The sequence below is a fragment of the Chinchilla lanigera genome, unplaced genomic scaffold (genome assembly GCF_000276665.1).
Source record: "Chinchilla lanigera isolate Chin_1 unplaced genomic scaffold, ChiLan1.0 scaffold00021, whole genome shotgun sequence".
NCBI classification, from domain to species: domain Eukaryota; kingdom Metazoa; phylum Chordata; class Mammalia; order Rodentia; family Chinchillidae; genus Chinchilla; species Chinchilla lanigera.
The window spans coordinates 15,982,238-15,998,786 of NW_004955422.1; the positions used below are offsets into that span (position 1 = coordinate 15,982,238).

General features: G+C 39.5%; 1 protein-coding gene across 1 annotated transcript in view; it reads right to left on the bottom strand.

Annotated features, from left to right (window-relative positions):
• The window catches only part of Ppfia1 (protein tyrosine phosphatase, receptor type, f polypeptide (PTPRF), interacting protein (liprin), alpha 1), a gene marked incomplete at its 5' end in the record, with an annotated part of 105,842 nt that extends 89,293 nt beyond the window's left edge, over nucleotides 1-16,549 (bottom strand). The window contains 2 exon segments of the mRNA XM_013514113.1: nucleotides 15,097-15,360; nucleotides 16,515-16,549. Coding sequence (XP_013369567.1) covers nucleotides 15,097-15,360 — 264 coding nt within the window.

The following is a 16,549-nucleotide window of genomic DNA, read 5'->3' on the forward strand; positions in this document are numbered from 1 at the left end:
TGAGTTTGATTCCCAGTACTGGAAGAAAAACCAAAAAAGATCACTCTAAGGGGCTGGGGATTTAGCTCAGCAGCACAGCTCCTGCCTGGCAAGTGCAAGATCATGAGTTTGATTCCCAGTACTGGAAGAAAAACCAAAAAAAATTTAAAAATAAAAAAAATAAATAAATAGAAGTTTCTTATTTTGTTTTGTTCTTTAAGACAGGGTCTCACTATGTAGTTCAGGCTGGACTTGAACTCATTATATAGCCCAGGCTGGCCTCAAGCTCATGGCAATTCTCTTGCCTTCAGCTCCTAAATGCTGGGACTACAGGTGTGCACCACTATGCCCAGTATAAATAGGAAGATCTGAGTGAGGTGGCATGTGCATAAATCTCAGCATTCTATGAGATTGAGACAAAGGACTGTAAATATGAGCCTAGCCTGGCAACTCAGTAATACCCTGTCGCAAAAATTTAAAAAGCAATGTGGTACATTAAGGGTTGCTGGAAGTGTAGCTCAATGCAAAGGCCTTAAATTCAATCTCCAGTGCCACAAAAAGAAGTTATTAAAATGTTGGAGCCATTTTATGTATATCATGGGATGAATAAAGTCAGGTTATTAAAAATTAAGATTGTCAAAAGAAATATAATGAAATAAATTTTAATGTATAAAAGAATATCAATATGAAATTAGGGGTTTTCTTTCTGTAAATATTTTTTCTTGCTCTATTGAAAACCTGTAAGATGCTAATCCCTGTGATGATGAGCCTAACCCCTAGATAATGCCTTCTAAGTATCATTACACCACTGACAGGAATTGAGGTTCCTAGAGGAAGGATATCAGATCTGAGGCAGAAAAAGCATAAAATGGGCCCAGGACAAAGTTTGGTGCCATAAAGCAATGAAACACTTCAAACTAATGCGGCCTTGGCAGAAGAACACAGGAGCTAATCTGAAAGAGACAATATGAGCAACTACTGGATAGCTATGATGATGATTCTAATACTAAGTAAACACAATGTGTCCACAGTGATGGAGAGGGAGAAAAGGAATAAATTGCTCTTCTTTACAGATGACTGTCTGTCAGCAATCTCAGGACAAAGTGGGAAAATCACCACTCTGCAGCTTCCAGTTTAACAATTCCTGGGCAGGGAGCCCAACAGACAGTAAAATGAGTAGGTGGAAGGACACCAGGGAAGAGAAATGCAGAAAGACTCAAAGCAAAAGTCTGCAATCTTAGCCAAGTGATCCCACTTTGTACCACCAAAAAATTAGATTGCTAGTATTGCACCTCTGAAACAGTGCTAATAGCAGGGGAGATGGGTGAGGCTGCACAGATGATGATGTATATACCCTATGCATGGAGAATGTACTGTACTTTATGCATATTTTAACTCTTAAAAGTTGTTCAGCCACAAAAACATATAAATATACAAGTTATTAGGATGAATACCATTGTGCATGACATTTCTTCCAGGTAGTAAGTGTTTTTTAAACAGAATGCAGACTACTGTGTCAGAATGAGCTGTGTGTGTGTGTGTGCACATGTGTGCACACAAGTGCACATGCTCATGTATTGGGAATGGAACCCAAGGCTTCATGTATGGTAGGCTGGCACTCTGTACACCCCAGCCAAAATATGAGCATTCTTTAAATTGTTCTCCAAAAAGTTGTACCAAATTACTCTGCAGTAGCTAGCATGAAGAATTAGCACAGGAGCCGGGTTAAGAAAGGCCCAGTATAAGAGAACAGCATGACAAAGAAACTACAGGAGGACCAGGAATCTGCCTATGGAGCACTACCTACAAATGGGGAGAACTGGGAAGGCTGCTGGAGCCAGAAGGGATGAGCTGTGCTCTAGGAGTCATTTTAAGCTAAAAGAGGACAGATTTGCGTTTTTCAAAGGCCATGCTACAGCAAGCAATAATGACCTGGAGGACACTACAGAACACTCACTGGAATCAGCCTGATGAAGACAAAAAGATCCAGATCCCCCTGAGCAAAAATGGGTCTGAAATGACTTCTGAGAGATGGAAAGGTCCAAGCCATGGTCTGGAAATTATCAGGAGGTGGTCAGTGTAGAAAAGCGGCACCATTGCCCAAGGGTCTGGTCTACCTGACCAGGTAGGAAGTAGAACCACTTAAGAGGAGAAACAGATTTGAGAGAAAAATGAGTTTGGCCAGTGTTCAATTTCAGGAGTGTAAAGTCCATCCAAATTAAGTATAAACATGATCTCAAGCCATGCATGTGAGAGATGGAGCTATGAGAGTGAGGGGTACAGTGGGTAGCTGGAATGCTCAGGCAAAGCCACCTGCCCAAGTTCTGTCCACATAGACAACAATGGCAAGTGTTCCAGAGCTGTGTCACCCCTACTTTAACTTGCTCAAACCAAACTATACGGGCTCCATTCCTTCTCCCACCTCTCTTTACACAACCAAAGAAATATGTAAGTTATGTAAGCTATGTATGCTATCCTTATCACATTGTGAATATTCAGTATGTAGACAAGAAGGCACTCATGAAACAATGGAATATGTTAATGTATATATTACACATATATACACAAACATTATTATGTTACATTAAAATACACTTAGGTACATAATATGTAAAAGCATATTCTGTTTATATGAAACAGTATATGCTTTTACATATACTGTTTCATGCTCTGTGGGAAAAGCCAATGTTTGCCCACAGCACTAATGTTATACACAACCCAACTCAAGCACGGAATGATTTCCACCTTGCATCCATTCTCACTTCCACCCTAACATACCATCCACAAAGTAAAATCTCTTAAAAACTCAACCAAATCATGTCACTCCCCACTATTCCCCTACCTTCCATAAAGTACACAAAATATGGAAGCCTCAAAGCTACTTAAAACAAAAGCAACTCCTTCCCCTTCAAGGCTCTGTCTGATACCATAACTTTCTACCTGGCCAAGCTCATTTGATATCACTTTTCCATTCCCTCAAGGTCCAAGAGCAATGACTCCATTCCCAACACATGAACCAGCTATATTCCTCCTTCCCTCCAACTTCCCACTGGAAAGTGTCTCCCTGAGAGAGTCCTGCTTTCCCTGGACAAATGCGCTAACTATGTAGCCCGCCCCACAGCCAATGTCCTTTTAACCCCTTCATTCTGTCAGGGTGTGCCTAACAACCTGCACTCATATTGGAAATAAGTATGTATAAACCCCTAAGGACAGGGCCCTCTCTGTCTTTGGCCAAGCTCATCTGGTTCCACTTTTCCCTTTTCTTAAGGTCCAAGAGCAATGACCAAAAACACATTCAAACAGATCAAACGTATCTTCCTTTTCTTCACACTCAAGCTTTACCTGGGCATCACCACTCTTCTCTCATCCTTAGTGCCACTATTCTGTTGGGTTGTTCTGTTTTAACTTCATTCCCTGTATTCTAGTGATCTACTTTGGTACAGCACCTCACACTTTCATCACAGAAATACTCCTAACCAAGCAGCATGACCTCTACCACACCACTGTGACGATGAACACAGCTGACCAAGGTAGATACATTTTTCACTGAGGCGCGATTTTTTTTTTGGTACCGAAAATCAAACTCAGGACCTTGTGGATGCCAGGCAGGTGCTGTGCTGCTGAGCTATACCCGCAGCCTGGATGTATGATTTTTAAGACTTTATTCCTCACAACATTCTGAGTTCTGGACTCCTATTGTCAAGGATTAGCAGATTCTGCAAGAAACACAGGTAAAGTACGGTGTCCCATCTGCAATTCAGCCTGAACAAATTCCTTTTTCTTGATTGTAGAGTTCTTGGAAGCCAGAGTTCTCTTAGTAAAATGTCTTTTGCAAATCTCATTTGTTACTTTCAAGACTGCAAAACTATTACATTAGAATTTAAGAATAAAGTTTGTATTTGAAAATGCAGCTAAAACTTCAAACTGAGATTAAAGGGATACCTAAAAGCAATTTAAAAAAAAACAGAAAGGAGAGGCAGGTGTGATGACACACACCTGTAATTCTAGCACTCTGCGAGGCTCAGGCAGGAGTATCACAAGTTCAAGTCCAGCCTAGAAAACTCAGTAAGACCCTGTCTCAAAATAAAAAAAAAATAAAAAGGTTGGGGATGTAGCTCAGTATGATGACCAGTAGTGGAATGGGGGGAAAAAAAAACTGGGAAAAGTCACTTGTGATCAACTCACAGAATAAACGTCATGAATCCTCTCCCACCTCCCTAGCTTGTGCTTTGCCCCTGCCTGGCCTGACATTTCCCTGGGGCAGCAGGGCAAAGGGAAGACAGGCTAGAGTGGAATAGAACTTCAGAAAAGTGATACTGTCTTTCCATGGTTAAACGGCTAGGCAAAGCAGATTAGCAATTCTGAAGGGAAACTGAACAGTGACTACCAAGCAAGGACTACTGGTTTTGTTTACTCCTGTAGCAAGTGATAATGATAATGAGCAATATATTTACTAAGACTTTTATATGCAACTGTAGAGGAAGAGCATACCAGTCTTTTCTTCTACTTCCAGTTACATACAAAGCCCATAAAATGTTAACCTACTGTCTTGGTTACTTTTCTCTCATTGCTGAGACAAAATACTCAAAGCCCAAAATTAAAGAAGGAAAGGTTTATTTAGGTGACAGTTTGTGGAGGTTTCAGTTCATACTTGGCTGGCTCCAAGGCAGAGTGGCACATGGCAGAGGGCAGCAGTCCACGGCAGGGGAAGACAATAAAAGGAACAAGAGTAAAAAGGGGAGGAGTGGAGGCAAGCAGCCTCTTTCCCTCCCTTATATTATATGCAAACTACCCACCCTAGGGTGAATGTAGCACTCACACCCACCCATAATCCCAGCATTGGACCATGGGTCAATCATAAACTCTAGAAGTCCACCCCATGACTCCATGGGACCTTGGGGGAACATCCAGACACAAACCATAACACCCACCAAGAACTAAAAAAGTGGAATGCATTCACTAACAGTCTCTTGTCTTGAACTGAGTGAGGACACTGGTACATCGCATGACAGGAGAAGCAGAGAATCTCCCAACCCACTAAAGTCTTTCATACGGAATGCATATGCTCATGCTCAAGTAAAGGAAACAAAAAAGAGAGTACCAACAAACAGGATCAAGAAGAAAAACAGAACTAGACATGACCCAGTGGTGTCCCAAAAACTAAAGTTATCAGATGCAAACTTCAAATGTTCAAAATTATACAAAGAGAAAACTGTCAATAGAGAACTAGACTATTAAAAAAAAAAATCACAGGGGCTGGGGATTTAGCTCAGTGGCAAAAGCGCCTGCCTGGCAAGCGCAAGGTCATGAGTTCGGTTCCTGGTACCAGAGAAAAACCAAAAAAAAAAAAAAAAAAATCACAGATTCCAGAACTTTAAAAAATATAGTAAATGAAAATAAGAACCTGTGAACTAAACAGATTGGATACAGCTGAAAGGAAGATCAATGAGCTGGAAAAAAGGCCAGTAAATAAATATTCAGACAGAAATAGAAAAGTTTTAAAAATATGTAAGGGAGCATATGAGACTCATAGGGCACAGTAAAAAATAAAACATCAAAGACACGTATAAATGAAGACTCTGAAATGGAACCGAAGGGAGAGTAAGGAATATTTATAATTAAAATAGTCAAACTTTTCTAAAATTCATCAAAGAATCAAGTCATCTGATACAACAAAGAACAGCAATTTTGCTAATGCCAAGAAGAAAATAAAAGAAGTCAGGTGTGGGTGCACACCAGTAATCCCAGCACTCAGGAGGCTGTGGCAGATGGGTTGAGTTTGAGGCTAGCCTGGGCTATACAGTGAGTTCAAGGCCAGCCTAAACTATGTAGTGAGACCCTGCGTAAAACAAAACAAAACAAAAACATTTTAAAAGAAACAAGAGGAAAAAGGCACTACAGCACACTGCTGGGACAACAGCATAGAAAGTTGACTTTTCAAGAAATGACAAAAGGGGAGCTCAGCATGGGCACACATGTGTAATCCTAGCACCTGGGCCACTGAGGTAGGAGGATCAAGAGTTCAAGGCTATATGCATCTAACAAAGGTGAATGGATAAAAAAAAATACTATGGTATATACACGATGGAGTGCTACTCCATCATAAAGATGGATACACGTAAGTTATTTGTAGGAAACTGGATGCATCTTGAGATCATAACGTTGAGTGAAGTTTAAATACTGTATGGTTTCTCTTACATGAGAAAGCCAAAATACAAAGAGCAAAATAAAAGATAACAGGAAATAAGGAGGTTGATCTTTGCAAAAGATGGAGGAAAGCGGGAGGGAAGTGAGAGGAGGGGAAAGGGATGACGAAAATAATTGAGATATATAGTGTACATGTACCAACACCCCACAGGGAATGTAATCATTACACACTGCAAACATGTACTAACAGAAAACAAAAACTGAAAAAAATTCAAGAACAATATGTACTAATAAAATTTTTTAAATGAAAGAGCATAAGGCCAGCCTTAACTATACAGTATGACTGCCCCTCCAGGAGGGAGAGGGGAACGGGGAGTGGGGAGAAAAGGAGAATGAACCCAGCAAACATCAAACAAGCAGCTGGTGAAGAAATAAAGTCTAAAAAGGGGAAAAAGCACATAAAAAATCACCACAAACCCGGAATTCTACACTCAACAAAAACATTCTTCAAAAGTGAAGGCAAACAGAGGGTTTTTTCCAGTCAAACAAAAGGACAACTCATCACCACAGACCCAAACTAAAAGAAATAGGGAAGAAATATGAAAAAAACAAGGAACAGAAAGCAATAAAATGTGTAACTACAAGGATAAATCTAAGTAAACACTAATTATACAAAACAATGCTGACAATGCAAAAAATTCTAAAATTATAATATATAACAATGGCACAAAAGGTGCACATAAGTGCCTAAGAAAACAAATTAGGCATAAATTTAAAATTTAAAATGCACACTATGAGCTAGGCATGGTGGCACACACCTGTAATCCCAGCGCTCGGGAGGCTGAGGCAGGAGGATCACTGCAAGTTCGAGGCCAGCCTGGGCTATAAAGTGAGTTCAAGACCAACCTGAACTGCAGAGTGAGACCCTGCTTCAAAAAGACAAAAAATAAAAATAAATAAATACATAAATAAAATGCACCCTATTACCTCGGAATGAATAATATATATGTGTGTGTGTGTGTGTGTGTGTGTGTATATCTCCAAAAATTTAACAGAAGAAACATGAAATTAGAAATATTTCATACTTCTGGCTGGGTATGGTAGCATACGCCTTTAATCCAAGCACTCAAGGCCCAGGCAGGAGGATCACTGTGAGTTGGAGGCCAGCCTGCACTACATATTGAGACTGTCTCCAAAAAAAACCTTAAATCTTCTAAAAGAAGGCATAAAGTAAAAAGAACACAGGATAGGACAAACAAAACCAATAGCAATGTGGTACCTATAAAAAATCAAATATTAAGTTATATTTATATGGAGCAAATATTCTAATTAAAAAACAAAGATTATCACGATAAACAAAATAAAACAACACACTACTGTTCAGAGAGGCACACACTAACTACAAGATCTTAGGCAAATACCAACTAAAGAAAGGTGCTGTGGCCAACACTAACTAAACAAAACAACTTTAAAGCATAAATCAAAGCTACAGATAACAAGGGACACTTCACAATAATAAAAGCTCAATCTACCAAGAGGATAAAAGTTTTAAGTTTGAATGTACCTAAAACACGATCTCAAAATATATGCAGGCACAGGGGCACACACCTATAATTATACCACTTTGGGTGAAAGCCAAAGATCCCAAGTTTATGTCCCACTTTAGAGAGACTTTGTTTCAAAACAAAAAAGAAGCTGGGGACGTAGCCCAGCAGGAGAGCATCACTGGGTTTGATCTTCAGTACTACTCAAACAAAACAAACAATAAATATAAAAGGAGATATCGACAAATCCAGAATCAAACCATGCTGCCACTTGTGGTTTTTAGCACCTGAAATGTGGCTACACCAAATTGAGATGCGCTGGAAGTATAAAATACACACTAGATTGTAAAGACTCAGCATAATAAAAAGATTCAATATAATTTAAGTATCTGTTTTTAAATATCTGTAATTAAATAACAGTTCATTACAAGTGAAAATAATAATCTTTTTGATATTTGGGTTGAATAAAATATAGTATCAAACTTAATTTCACTTATTTCTTTTTACCTTAATGAGGCTACTGGAATCTGAATATATGATCAACACAGTTAATCACGGTACATAAAAGACTACGGACAGTATATCAACAAAACTTTGTTTCTATTTTGGGACAAGACCTCTCTTGTAGTCCAGGCCTGCCTTGAACTTGCTATGTAGCCCAGACTGGCCTCAAACTCCTGATCCTCCTGCCTCAGCCTCCCAAACTGTGATTGCAGGTATGGGCCACCATGCCTAGCAACATACCTTATTTTCAACTGCCCAAGAAACATTAAAAACAAACAAACTAGAAAATCCCCCCAAAATTAAAAAGTTAAACAGTATACTTCTAAAAATTTTTATGAACTCAAATAGACACCACATTGGAAATTAGAAACTATTTTTTATATTATAGCTAATGCAAATTTGTGAGATTGAGCTAAAGGTATGCTCAAGGGAAATTTATAGCTTTAAACACATATATTAGAAAAGAAGACCCAGCATCTTGGAAGACTAACACAGGAGAATCGCAACTTCAAGCCCAACCTGGACACCTCAAGTGACTTAGCAAGATCCTATCTTAAAATTAAAAAAATAAAAAGGGCTGGCGATGTAGCTCAGCGCGAAAGTTTTGAATTCAATCCCCAGTACCAAAAAAAAAAAAGTCTAAAAATTGATGAAATATTTACTTGAGAAAGTAGAAAAATGAACCAAGTCAAAAGATTTTATTAATAAAATAGAAAATAACCATTAAATAGGAAAACAACCACCACCACAACAAAACCAAGCCAGGCATGCTGGAGTATGCCTGCAATCCCAACACTTGAGGAGGCTGAGACAGGAGGATGGAGTTCAAGGCAATACTGAATTACACGGCAAGGCTGTCTCGAAAAAACAAATGAAAATAAAAACACCAATAAAGCTAAACTTCAGCTCCTAAAAAGAACTTATAAAACTGACAAATTCCTAGCAAGATAATTAAAGAAAAAGAGACAAAGCACAAACTGTCAATAGGAGGAATTATTAAAATAAACATCACTACAGATCATGTAGATAATAAAGATATTGTAAATCACTTTATACTTAAATACCAGGACGTCTGAGTGGCCTGAAAAAATCCCTAGGGAAAAAAAGCCTTGGCTAAATAGAGACAAGACTGTATCAGAAAAATCCCCCCCCATCTTTTTTTTGTGTGTATGTGTGTTTTTGAGAAAGGGTCTTGCTATGCTGGTCAGGCTGGCCTTGAGCTCACTTTGTAGCCCATGCTGACCTTGAATTCGCAATGATCTGCTTGCCTCAGCCTCCCCAGTGCTGGAATTACAGGTATGCACCACATCTGGCAGAAAAATCCTATTTCTATCAATAAAATTGATTCTGAAAGTTTTCTTTCTCAGAAGGAAAACTTTAGACTAGGCAGATTTTGTCAATGAATTCTTCAAAGTATTTAAGGAAGAAAATACCAAAGTCACAACAAGTTTTCCAGGAAAAAGAAAAACAGGAAATACTTTCCTCCTTGCTTTATGAGACCAGTATAACCTTGATACCAAAACTTAAAGATAATAGAAGAAAATAAAATGTTAAGTCACTATCATCCATAAATAAAGGCAATAACCCTAAACAAGGTATTACCAAATAAAATCCAGTAAAAGTAGACTACACAGAGATCAGGTTGGAATTATTCTAGAATTGCAAATAAAAGTTAAATTGGCTAAGGGTGTGGCTCCATGGTACAGTATTAGCCGAACATGCTCAAGAGTCTGGATTGATCCATCTCCAGTATCATTTAAAAAAAAAAAAAAAGGTTAAATTACATAATAGAAAAGTCACAAAAGGACACAACAGCTGGATAATATGGGGCCTTGAAGTGGATTCTGGAACAGAAAAAAAGCATCAGGGAAAACTTGGTGAAATCTGAATAATATTTACAGTTCAGTTATGGTGCCAATGTTGTTAACTTTCTGGTTTTGATAACTGCACTGTAGTTTTGTAAGATGATTACACTGGTATGAAATGAGTAAAGAGCATATATGAACTCTAAAAAAAATCGTAAGTGTCTCAAAAGATAACATTCAAAAACATTTCTAAAAGCCTCCTAACAAACTAAGAGTAAAAAAATTATATTTTGACAGAAAATATAAAAACGCCAGGGTCTAGAGGAAACTATCATGGTTAAAGGTGAAATAATGAAAGCTTTCCTTGCATATCAGGAACAACACAGGGATACAAGGATACATATTCACACCAGTTGTTTTCATCACTGTATTGGCAATCTCAGCCAGTACAATAAAGCAAAAAAAAGAAAAATGGTTACCACACTTGGGAAGAAATGCCCAACAGGTAAAATATCAGGTCTACCTCCACATATTAGTAATACACAATTACACAGCAGCTGTCTCATGTTCATGGATTAAAAACTCAATACTGAAAAGGTGCCATTTCTCCCTATAGTAAGTTGTAGATTAAGTGGAATCCCAATAAAAATACCAGCACATTTTTTGAAGACAGATTGCCACACTGATTCTAAAATTTATCTGAAAATACAAAAGACCAAGATTAGCTAAGGAAATCTTGAGGAATAGGCAGCACTGAGGAGGCTGAGGCAGGCAGATCACTGTGAGTTCAAGACCAGCCTGGGCTACAAAGGGAGCTCAAGGCCAGCTTGAACTGCACAGCGAGACCGTCTCAAAAAGACAAAAAAAAAAACAAAGAAAAAAAATCTTGAGGAACAAAGGTGGACAACTTCAATTACCAGATCTCAAGACATGCTAAGTCTACAGTGTGCTATTTTTGCAAAGATGACAAAAAGATCAATGGAGTAAAGGAGAATTCAGAAACAGACCCATATATTTACAGTCACTTGAAGAGGTGACAAAGATGGCACTGCAGAACACAGTGGAAAAGCACAGTCCTTTTAATGAATGATGCTGGATCAATCAGACATCCATATGTTAGAGGGGGGGGGAAAAGTAATCTCGCCCTCTATCTCATACCATAAAGTCAATTTTGGATGAAAAATAACACTTTTACAAGACAATGTAAGACAGAATCTTCACAAACTTGATCTAGCAGATTTCTTAAATACGACACAATTAAACATTACTGAAAAGACTGATCAACCAAGCTACATTAAAATGTAAAACTTTTGCTTATCAAAAAAGATACTGATGAGAGCTGGGCATGGTGACACACCTGTAATCCTAGCACTCAGGGAAGCTGAGGCAGGAGGATTACAGTGAGGCCAGCCTGGGCTACATCATGAATGCAAGGTCAGTCCCAAACTACATAGTGAGACCCTATTTTAAAAACCCCCAAAAATAAATAAAAAGGATAGTAATGAGAAAGTGAAAAGGCAAACACAGTATAAAAACAATCCACCATACATACAATATATGTGCTCAGAATATATGAAGATCTCTTAAATCATTGAGAAAAGAGCCCAGCCACAAAATGGGCAAAAGAAAATTCACAAAAAGACATCCAAATGGTCAATGAACATGTTCAGAGAAGCTCTAGGTATGCATGCTGATTACTCACCAGGGAGCAGCAAATTCAAACCATGCTGAACTGCCTCTCCCACTAAACAGACACCAGGACAGCTAACACAAAAGAATGAGCAATACCAGGTGTGAAGCTCATACGAACAACTGACTTCTCACATGCTGTTGGTGACAGTACAACTGCCACTTTCGGCAATATCTCTTAAGGCTGAACAAACGCACATGCGATCTATCACTCCACAATTCCACTCTTTTTTTGTTTTTTAAAACAGTGTCTCGGTATAAAAAGCCCAGGAGAGACTCAAACTCACAATCCTCTTGCCTCAGTTTCATAAGTGCTGGGATTACAGACATGTGCCACCACGCCCAGCTGCAGCGTCACTCTTGTATACCACAGAAATAATACAAAAAAATACTCAGGAAGAATTTATAAAAAACTGGAATCAACCCAAATGCTTATGAATGGCAAAAAGAACAAATTTTGTTATATCTGTATGCTGGATTACCAGACAGCAGATGAGAACAAGCACATAACATAAGACAACACAGGTGAATCTCACAAACAATGAAACAACCAAGAAACACAATGTATGTATTATTTTACTTCACTTAGTCAAGAAGAGACAAAAAATAATCAATAGTGAGACATCAAGACCATGGTTAGAATTGGAGAGTTACAAGGACTCCTCACTTAACCACCAAATTCTATTCTTGTCACTAATTCATTAAAAGAACTGGTTGCTAACTGAGGAATTGTATATAGTATGTACATTACAATATTCACAACAAAGAAATAGTCAAAGGAAACTTCAACTTGATATTTGCATAACTTTTATTTGCTTTTATTTGCATAACTTATGCAATATGGTATTATAATGTACAACAGAACATAAAACTACAGTACTATACAGTACCATTGGCAAAAATTATACTACTGTATAAATAAGGTATACTGTATAAAAAGAGACATCAAGGCTATATAAACAGGATGTAGAACTGTACCCAAAAGAAAAAAAAAAGGTCATAAGTCTGAGCAGGTCACTAAGTCCAAACGGTTGTTAAACAGGTAGGTCATTAAATGAGGAACATCTGTACTAGAAACAAGAAAGGGACTTCCAGTGTTCCATCTTTTTAGAACTGTTTCTCAAGTGTGTTGACTCTATGGAAAGTTCACTGAGAAGTACACTTCCTATCTGAGAATATTTCTGATATATGCTATAGCTGGGGGTTAAACCTAAGGCCCTCACACTGAGTTTCACTTCCCACCCCCTTTTTATTTTTTATTTAAGACAGCTGCTAAGTTTCTCAGGTTGGGCTCAAATTTCTGATCCTCCTGCCTCAGCCTCCCTAAGGGTTGGGGATTCCAGGCATGTACTACCATGGCCAGCCTTTTATTTAATTTTTTAAAGTACAGTACATTCTGACTTGGCAACCTAACGTTCCAAGAGTACACAGGGCACTTACTTGACACACCTACCTGCTCACACAACTAACCACCAAAAATAAGCCTGATTGCAGGAAAGGAAAGGGACCAAAACAAGTTTATTTCATGTTTTCTATGTTTCTGAAATACTGCAGTCAGGTGCTCAGGTGGTGACGAAAGCTGTTGGCATCATCACATTATGCACTCAACTAAGCATTTCCATGCTGCTACACTGAGCAGCAGCCAGAAACAAGTCACCGGGCAACATCTCACCAGCAGGTGTGACAACACCCACTGACTGAAACCAACTGTACAAAACTCCTGTCACTTCCCTCTCAAGTCCTGTGTGCCTGTTCTTTCCAAAAACTGAACACATAAGTGCTGTATTAGATAAACACTTCACTATATATATATATAATATATATATCAAATTACATTAAATCTATTACAAAAACAGAACTAAACCACCAAAAATTTACAAACACTTGTATACACAATAAAATCCTTAACATAAATTGCTCCCTATTACCTCCCTATACAAATATAAGTTGGCCAATTTTTTTTTTTCTGTCTTTTTTGCTACCTGCAGTTCAGCTGGCCTTGAACTCACTTATGTAGTCCAGGCTGGCCTCAAACTTGAAATGATCCTCCTGCCTCAGCCTCCCAAGTGCTAGGATTACAGGTGTGCACCACCACGCACAACCCAAATTGGCCAATTCTTTTAATCTTGTTATAATAAAATCTGACCTAAGTAAACTTTGTAATTTATAAGATTCCAATGATAAAAATCTTAATGTGGGCTGAGGATGTAGCTCAGTGACAGAGCACTAGCCAGGTATCAATGAAGCCCTATTTCAACTCTCAGCTCTACAAAAACAAACAAACAAACCACTTAATGATTCTTTAACCAACAAAAGGAACATATAGCAATAACATCAAATTATTGTTTCTAAAAAGGAAATTCAAATGCTTGGCTTATCAATCTTTCACGAGAACTGACTACAGCCAAAAAATACATTAGGGCTAGTAATTATTCATTTGCTAATTTATCACTGCAAAGCCATCGTGACAGTATAAATATATGCTTATTCAGGTCTACCTGAATGTACCATAAAGGCAACTATTATGAATAAGTAAAATGGTACCTTGACAGCTTATAAACTCCTAAATAGTAACCTACTTATCTCCCACTATGCTGTGTACCATTTACCTTACATTTTTCTAGTTTTACTATGTTCTCCTTTCACATACCATTAAGTCTCCATTTAATTAAACACAAAAGGCTTTGAAACAATGGCTTGAATGTAATATACTTACAGAAACAACTACAGTTGTTCGAAACTTTAAAATTCTAGTCTACCAAGGAGAAAGTTCCTAAAGAGTCAATTTCCAGGGGCCAGGGATTTAGCTCAGTGGCACAGTGCCTGCCTGGCAAGTGTGAGGTCCTGGGTTTGACTCCCAGTATCCCTCTCCAAAAAAGAATCAATTTCCAGTCTTCTATCGCTTATTTCAAGTGTGATTTATAAAACACAGGTGTTCTGATAAAGATAGGCTGTAAAAATTTTCTCTGTGAATTCAAACCTACTTGTCTACTCAGTTTCCTTAGAAAACTGGAAATCCCTGAGATACACAGTCTATGGGAAATACACAAGCAATTCCAGAGATACAAACCATAGGAGGTCTGCATTAAGAAGAGATCTCATACAACAGAATGAAAGGAACCATGTAGCCTGGTTGTTGCTTCATGGTCCTTTTAAAAAACCTTCAAAGTGCATTCCCAAATCTAAGCAGCTCCTCAAAGATAGGAATGAGAGTAATAAAATATTTTCATATGACTTTAGAGAACATTAGTTTGGTCTCCCTGAGAAGTTTAATTCCCAGGAACTCTGTATGCGCTCACAGATACCAGGAACCACCATTTCACCAGTGGTTACACAAAATAACGCCAGGTACATTAACAAAAGATGGTATCATAGAAAGACACTTAGAGGAAAAAAACCCTGTAGTTTCACGTGAAAAACACACATACCTGTGGAAGTGCAGTATTGAGCTGTCTCTGCAAGGAGTCTCTTTCATGACCAACCTCGTGTAATTTCCCCTGGGTCAATGCCAATGTTTCTTGAGTCTCTCTCAGTGTGTCGAGAAGACGGTCCCTTTCTTCTAGCATGGAGACCATGAGCTGTTCAAAATGGGAATCTGCATCTGGCTGTGAAGGGGAGCCAGACCCATGGCTTGCACTTCCTCCTGGGGGGCCTTCTGCTTCACTGATAGTGGGCATCACCTCGCACATCATCTTGAAACAAAAAACCCAGACAAGAGAGTCATTAAGCACACAACACAGGTTCCCACAAACCTACAACTTTATGAGTATCGGTAGCTAATAAAGGAAATCTGACAATTTCCTTATTCTCAGATCTGTTATTCTTTGTATGCAGATGCTCTGTGAAGATATACACAGGCAAACACTAAGCCGCACCATAAAGACATTAAAGGAGCCAACAATCCAGAGAAGAAGCAAGGACCAAAGAGAACTACCTACTTCTCCTATAAAAAGCAAAAGCTGTTAAGTTTTGTTTGCAAAACCAGACTTTCAGTTTAAAAAGAAGTGTGCTTCTGTTACCCATTTTTTCTATTTCCCGGTAGGGGCACATGCCACCCAATCATTTCTCAGGAAAAGCACAGAAGGAGTATACAGCCAGGAAAACTGACAAGCACAGAATCCACCAGGCATCTTACAAGAATGTGTGCAGTCAGCTCCTGGGAAGGACTGCCGGCTCCCTGAATTCTTGGGCTGCATGTAGTGAACATTGAAAGGAACTGGATTCGCTAAGGCTCAAGAGAGGTGTTTTTCAATGGCTGCAATGGCTGGTCAGTCAACCTAACTTACGTAAGTTTATAGCTAAAAAAAAAAAAAAAAGATTCCACAATGGAAATACTGCAGGTCAATACACTGGAAAACGTCTAGGAAGGAAGGAAAGGTGAAAGGTGAGATTATGAGAGGCTATTAAGTGTGTCACAACACCGACGGGCTGAAGAGGGCGAAAGGGGCCGCTTGAGGACTTCCAGGCAGTATCCCTGGCAGGAGCGAACCTCAAGCAGGAGATGCCCGCGACCCCAAGCACACACCTGACGACGGTGACCTCTAGCACCGCATCGGGCGCTGCAAGTGCCGGCCCCACTTACCCTAGCGCTTGCCCGGATGCGGCCACAGGTGCGCGGCCGCAGTCCCAACGCCTGGGTCACCGGGGCGACGGGTCAGGGAGGGGGCGACGCGCAGCGGTTAGAACCCGTCCCTCGAGGCACAGAGGGTCCCGCAGGGCGAGCGCAGGGCCAACCGCCAGCCAGGCGCCGGAGCTTCGTCCTCGCCCGCCCCGACCCTCGGGTGACATCTGGCGCGCGGCCCCCCGGCGCGCTCCGCCCGTCCTGCCTCAGTCTCCCGCTCCTTACCTTGCTCGCCGGCGAGAGCGGCGAGGAGGCTCCGC